Raw genomic sequence first — 6,995 nt, 5'->3', positions numbered from 1 at the left:
GGCCCCGCAGCCGCCGCCGCCCCCGCCGCCTCCACTGCGCGCGCCGCCAGCTCCAGCCGGCCTCTCGGGGTCCTCGGCCTCCGCCTCGTCCTCGTCCTCATCCGGTGCCTCCTCGCCCGCGCCACCCGCCGGGGACAGCGACTCCGGAGCTGCGGGCAGCGACAGGTTGCAAGGGGGTTTCGTGCCCCCGGCCGCCCCGGCCTTTCGACCCCACGCCCCCGTTCCCGACCCCCAGCCGGGCCCGCTTTACCTGCCATGGCCGCTCCGCCCAGAGCGCCCCGCCCCCAGTGCGACTTGCGCGCCGCTGGCTCTTTCTTCCCGGCACGTGACACGGCTCCGCCCCGAGGGGGAGGAACCGCAGCCTGGGGGCAGGAGGGGGGCTCGGCCTGGCCCAGCGAGCCGGGACACCGAGGCCCACGCGAGCCCCGGGCCCCGAGGCCTCGCGCCTGCCCACGGGCAGAGCCGGGGACTCAGCCCTCCGGGACCATGGAGAAGACGGAGGCTCGAGGCCACTTTCCGTGGGAGGCGCGTGGCAACCTACAAGCGGGAAAACAGAGGCCCCGAGACTTCCTCTTTAGGGGAACTAGTGGCTCCACTGGAGGCGGCCTGTTATTGGATTTAGACCTGGAGCTGGGGACCGCGGGGGACTCAGTTCACTGGGACCAGAAGGGATGGGAGAACCCCCAGAGAACGAGCCACAGCGCCCTGGGGCTGCGGGCCGAATGGAAAAGGTCGAAAGTGCCCGAGGAGGGGCGCCTGGCTGGCTCAGTCCGTGAACCATGAACCTGTTGATCTTGGGGCTATAAATTCAAGTTTCATGTTGGGTGTAGAGATTGATTTAAAATTTTAATAAAGCGCCTAAGCTGGACGCCAGACTCTAAAGGGTTAATGTCTACCCCCAGGACCAATTCCCGGGTTAGACCCAAGCGGAGCCAAACAACCAATTATAGGAGGGTCGTTTAAATTTCGACCAATAGGCTGCAGTCGTGGGATTCCCTCCAGCCAATCAATGTTAAACCGCTGCTTCCGCCAAACACAGCCCTCTCGGCCAATCACAGGAGGCCCTGGGCCTCACGTATCCATTCAGTTGTAGAGTTTGGTCCACTGACAGCCAATCAGATCCCGGGTCAAAGCGTGCCCTCAGGCTGGCGCACCGCCCTCTCCCCGCCCACTTCCCACCCACCTCGCGCTGGGCGCTCGGAGGCGGGGCCGGTTTGGGTGTCCGCCGGGCGGTTTCAGTGCCGCACTCTGGCCTCGGTCCCAGTCCCAGGACCTTTGCGCCCAGGCGCAGCGACACTTCCCAGGACTAGGAGTCCCCAGACCCTGGCAGGTCTGCAAGCCGAGGGTGGGGACTTCCCGAAGCTGCCGGGAGCGTGGGCTAGGCTCTACCCCGGACAGGTTTACTCCGCCAAGTTTGGAAGCGAGGACTGGACGTGGGGGGTAGGGGCGGGGATGTTCTGGGACGGTGGTCTGCGATCACCGGACCTGGCTCCAGGTCCTCCACCACTTCCCAGCCCTGTGACTTTGGGCAAGTGGCTCAGTGGCTCTGTTTCACCATGGGGACAATAATAATTACTAGTTCGAGGTTCAGGCTTCAAGGTGCCCCTATGGTGTCCCTTTACTGCAGGTATTGTTATCCACTTGATTCGTTTATCAGATGAAAAGGCTACCAAGTCACACCGCTCTTGAGTGGATCGCAAAGCCTGTCTTTTTGCAATGTGTATAAAGTCCAGGCAGTCCTATAAAGATGAAGGAAATTGAATTGGCAATTTTAAGATTTCTAAAAAATAAATTTCCACACCCACATGGAGAATTGTACAAAGATTCAAAGAATTAACACCACTTTTTTAAAAAAAAATGTCTTCCAGAGACTTGAAGAGAATGGAACACTTCCCAATTCATTTAACGTAATTTTTTTTGAGTGAGAGAGAGACAGACAGAGCGAGCATGTGCATACATGGGGGAGGGGAAGAGAGAGAGAGAGAGAGAGAGAGAGAGAGAGAGAATCCCAAGCAGCCTCTACACGGTCAGCACAGATCCCTTTCTGGGGTCCCATCTCACGACTCTGAGATCATGACCTGAGCCAAAATCAAGAGTCAGACGCTTAAGATTGAGCCACCCAGACGCGTCCCGTGCCCCCAGTTCATTTTATGAAGTTAGCATTACCCTGATACCCACACCAGATAAGGACAATACAAAAGATGTTTAAAAAGAAAGCAGGAAAACTACAGATCATGTTCCTCATGATCACAGGCACACACACAAAATCGTTAACAAAAAGAATGCCGCTCTGGCAACATCTTGATCTCAGTCTCATGAGGTCCACATAATACATTTGTGTCGTTTCCAGCCTCCACGCTTCTGTAATTTGTCAGAGCGGCCACAGGAAACTGACATACAAAGTAAGGAAGACGGATCTCAAGAGCATTTCGACTGAGACCGAAAAAACATTTGACAAAACTCAACAGCCACGTGTGATAAAAACTCCCAGCAAACTGGGAACACCGTACTCGGTGGTCAAAGACTTTACGCCTTCCCCATAACAGAGGGAACAGGGCAAAGGTGTTCACCCTCACCGCCCGTGTCCAGCGTGGTCCTGGACAACCCAGCCAGTGCGAGGAGGCAAGAAGCAGAAACGAGAGGCACACAGATGGAAAGGAAGACAGAACACTGGCCCTATTCGCAGACGATATGATGGTCGTAGAAAATGCCAAGAAATGTCCAGGAATGCCTCATTCCAATGTGCTTCACTTTATTGTGCCTCACAAATATTACCTTTAAAAAAAAATTTTTTTTAATGTTTATTCATTTTTGAGGGACAGAGAGAGACACAGCACGAGTTGGTGACAGGCAGAGAGAGAGGGAGACACAGGATCCGAAGCAGCTCCAGGCTCTGAGCTGTCAGTACAGAGCCCGACGCGGGGCTCGAACTCACAGACCAAAAGATCATGACCTGAGCCGAAGTCAGACGCTCAACCAGCTGAGCCCCCCGGGCGCCCCATTTTTTTAAAAAATAAATCGAAGGCGTGTGGAAACCGTGCATCAAGCAGCACCGGTTTGCCAGCAGCATTTGCTCACTTTGTGTCTCATTTTGGTAATTGTCGTAATATTCCAAACATTTCCACTATCATGATGAGAGGACCGAGGCTCACAGGAAGAGGGCAAAATGTTAACAGTACCAGGAATTTGGAAGGAGTTGATCCCAACCCTCATGGATGATGCAGAGAGAGAGAGAGAGAGAGAGAGACAGAGAGGCAAACCAAGAAACAGATGCTTTAAAAAATTTTTTTTTAATATTATTTATTTTTGAGAGAGTGTGTGAGCAGGGGAGAGGCAGGGGGGGTGAGGGACAGAGGATCTGAAGTGGACTCTGCACTGACCGCAGAGAGCCAAATGCGGGACTCGAACTCATGAATCATGAAATCATGATCTGAGCCGAAGCGGGACATTCAACCAACCAAGTCACTCAGATGCCCCCTAAGAAACAGACCCTTAGGGGCGCCCGGGTGGCTCACTCAGCTAGGCATCCGACTCTTGTTTTGGGCTCAGGTCATGGTCTCACGGTTCATGAGTTCGAGCCCCGAGTCGGGCTCCAGGCTGACAATGAGGAGCCTGCTTGGAATTCTGTGCCTCCCCTTCTCTCTGACTCTCCCCTGTTCACACTTGTATTTTCTCAAACTAAATAAATAAAAGAAGGAAGGGAAGAGAAGGGAATGGAGGAAAGGGGAGAGGTGGGGGAAGGGAGGGAAGGGACGGAAGAGACTTAACTACAGAGAACAAACTGCTGGTTGCGGGGGGATGGGCGAACCAGGTGATGGGGATGAAGGCGTGACTTGTGGTGATGATGGGGGTTGTACGGAAGGAAGTGTTGGATCAGGATCTTGTACACCTGAAACCAATATTACTGGAATTTAAATAAAAGCTTTAAAGATGTTTTTAAATGCTTATTTATTTTTGAGGGGGTCAGGGACAGAGGGAGAGAGGGAGACAGGATCCTCAGTGGGCCCCGTGCTGAGAGCAGAGAGCCCGGTGCGGGGCTCGAACTCAGGAGCTGCGAGATCATGTCCCTGAGCCGAAGTCCAAAGGTTAACCGACCGAGCCGCCCAGGCACCCATAAATGCTTTTTTTTAAAGTACAATCTGCCTCCCAATGTGAGGTTCAATCTCATGACCCCAAGATCAAGAGTCTCTTCATGCTCGTCCCACTGAGCCAGCCAGGAGCCTCTTAAATAAATCTTTTCACTTCTTTTAAGGTTTATTCCTTTTTCAGAGACAGAGCATGAGGGAGTAGGGACGGGAGAGGAACACACAGAATCCGAAGCCGTCACCACAGAGCCCAGCACAGGGCTCGAACTCAGAGACCTCAGATCCTGCCCTGAGCTGAAGTCAGACGCTTAAGAGACTGAGCCACCCAGGAGCCCCTCAAATAATTTTAAAAAATGGGGGCGCTTTGGTGGCTTAGTTGGTGGAGCGCAGGACTCTTGATCTCAGGACTGTAGATGAGAGCCCCGTGTTGGGTGTACAGGTTACATAAAAATAAAATCTGGAAAACACACACACACACACACACACACACACACACAACCACAAAAACCCAAAAAACAAGGACCAACCCGGTGAAGACGTCATGTCGACTCCCACTGAGAGGCAGGTGTGAGCCCTACTGCAATCCCAGCAAGATTTTTCTGTACATTTAGGGAAGATCGGTGTGGTGTGCAGGCCGCTTAAGGGGACTGCAGACCTTCACACCATGTCCCTGTTGTGTCCTCTCTGGGCACTTCCACTGCCTCTCCGGCACCACGCTCCGCCCTTTCCCACATCCAGACCTTTGCTTAGGCAGGTCCCTCCTCCGGGTGCGCCCTCCACCCAGTCTCCCAGTGGCTCCCGCCTCCCCAACTCCAGCGGGGACCAGAGAGGCTGGGATTTCCCGAGGACCTGCCTGGCCCAGCACCCGCCCTGCGCTGGCAGAGGAGAGAACTGGGGAGCTGACAGAAGAGAAAATTCCCCTGGAACCGGTTTCTCTACTTCCCGGCCCAGCTGGAGCACCCACCGGAGGGAGAGGCCAAGGCCAAAGCCCCGGGCCACCATGGCCTCGGCCCTCAGCCCACCCCGGGTCCCCAAGCCCAAGGCTGCTCTACCTTCTCACTACCACGAGAGCTTTCTGGAGAAGAAGGGGCCCTGTGACCGGGTAAGGCGGGGCACGGCAGTGACCCTGCTGGGCTCCGCGCCTGGCCGAGGGGGCGGGGTGGGCACTGGCAGGGCGCCTGCCGGCAGCTGTAAAAGGCTCTGTCCTCCATCTGGCTGTCTCTCTGACCCTGGTTTATCTCCTTCTCTGTGTCTCTCCCTGCCGCCTGCCTCCATCTGTCTCCCTCTCTTTTCTTCCTTGGTCTCTCTTTTCTTCCTCCTGGATACAAACAGGACCAGGGACTTCCTCCAGGAAGTGGAAAGTCTTCTGGCTCCCAAGCCCCAGCCCCAAACTAACCTTGAACCTCAGTTGCAGGGGTCAAGGCCAGGAGAGGTGGCCTGTGGGGACAGTGAAAGCTGAGGGGGCATATCTGGCAGGACCGGATGCCCATGCAAGGCCCCTCCTGCCCTGACGCACTCCGTCTCTCCGCCGGCCCCACGCCCCACAGTCCCCTTCCCCTACAACCCCGAACACCCACCCCCAGAGCCACTGCGGAGGACGGTCCCCTCCGCCTTTCCTTGGGCCTCCCAGTGCCCACACCCTCCCCAGCCTACACAGCATCTGGGCCACAGGGGTTCTGAAAAGCCTGGCCCCGGAGCATAAGACCCAGGTCTGCATCTCTGCTCCTCCACACCTTCCTGACTCCCAGACGCTGCAGCTTTGTGCCTCAGTTTCCTCTATCACACATTGGGTACAGGAGGGCCGTAGCCATGGTTATTGGAGAGGGGTAGCCTTCGGTGGCCTGGGGTCCTCACTCCGCAAGCACTGTTCACTGGTACTAACGCACCAGCAGCCTCTGAGGTAGGTACCTCTTGATTGCCATTTTATAGGTAGGGAAACTGAGGCACGGAGAGCTTAAATACCTTGTGCAATGAAGTATAGTGGGTAAATGGCAGAGCAGGTCTTACCATGCTGGGTTCCACTGCTTACTGCTCTGCTCTCAGTGCCTAGCACATGCTACGCTCTCAAAAAATGTCAGGTAAATGCACGTATGTATCTACGGACAGATGGGCAGGTGGACGGATATGTCGATGGCTGGATAGATATATGGATGGGTGGGTGGGTGCGTGGGTAGATAAGTGGATGAACAGATGGACGGCAGGCAGATGAATGGACTGAGAGGTGAACTGATGAGTGGCTCCTGGCTGTCCATATGAAAACTATCCTCATTATCATTAAGGACTAATTAGAGTACCTCCTCCTTCAGGAAGTCTTCCCAGATTTCCCAGCTGGAGGGCCTTTCTCCTCTGTGATCTCAAGGCCTAGGGCTTGTCCCTCGTGGGGACTAATTTCTATTCCCTGGAGGATTTAGTATCTGTGCTTTTTTATTTTTTTAAATGTTTATTTGATAGAGAGACAGAGCATGAGCGGGGGAGGGGCAGAGAGAGAGGGAGACACAGAACCTGAAGCACCCCCAGGCTCTGAGCTGTCAGCACAGAGCCCAACGTGGGGCTCGAACCCACAAACCATGAGATAATGAGCTGAGCCAAAGTCAGATGCTTAACCGACTGAGCCCCCCAGGCGCTCCAGTAGCTATGGTTTCTATATTCTTCTGGAAGCCAATCTGTTTACAAACAGAAGCCACGTCCCATTTAGTATTTTGCCTGTGACAGAATTGGGCACAGAGTCAGTGTTCTGGTGACATTTGGTGGAAAGCAACCCAGAATCTTACAGTCTGAGCTGTATCCCCCCTTGGATCAAGATAGTTGGGACATTTATAACTTAGATTCCTGGGGAGAAATCCTGAATCTGCAAGACTCCAGAGTCTAGAACCTTGTGAAATTCTGAGCCTGCAGACTCAGGCACATCGG

The 6,995-nt window shown here is 54.5% G+C and overlaps 2 protein-coding genes across 2 annotated transcripts in view; one reads left to right on the top strand and one right to left on the bottom strand.

Annotated features, from left to right (window-relative positions):
* The window catches only part of MPND (MPN domain containing), a 10,348-nt gene extending 9,999 nt beyond the window's left edge, over nucleotides 1–349 (bottom strand). Inside the window, exons 1-2 of the mRNA XM_029918090.1 lie at nucleotides 251–349; nucleotides 7–149 (exon numbers count right to left, since the gene is read on the bottom strand). Coding sequence (XP_029773950.1) covers nucleotides 7–149; nucleotides 251–257 — 150 coding nt within the window. The 5' untranslated portion in view covers nucleotides 258–349. The remainder of the gene's footprint in view (nucleotides 1–6; nucleotides 150–250) is intronic.
* Nucleotides 350–5,085: 4,736 nt separating this feature from the next.
* The window catches only part of STAP2 (signal transducing adaptor family member 2), a 5,250-nt gene continuing 3,340 nt past the window's right edge, over nucleotides 5,086–6,995 (top strand). Inside the window, exon 1 of the mRNA XM_029916447.1 lies at nucleotides 5,086–5,187. Coding sequence (XP_029772307.1) covers nucleotides 5,086–5,187 — 102 coding nt within the window. The remainder of the gene's footprint in view (nucleotides 5,188–6,995) is intronic.

This window comes from Suricata suricatta, chromosome 12 (assembly GCF_006229205.1).
Source record: "Suricata suricatta isolate VVHF042 chromosome 12, meerkat_22Aug2017_6uvM2_HiC, whole genome shotgun sequence".
Taxonomy (NCBI): domain Eukaryota; kingdom Metazoa; phylum Chordata; class Mammalia; order Carnivora; family Herpestidae; genus Suricata; species Suricata suricatta.
This window is presented reverse-complemented; position numbering and strand designations above follow the sequence as displayed.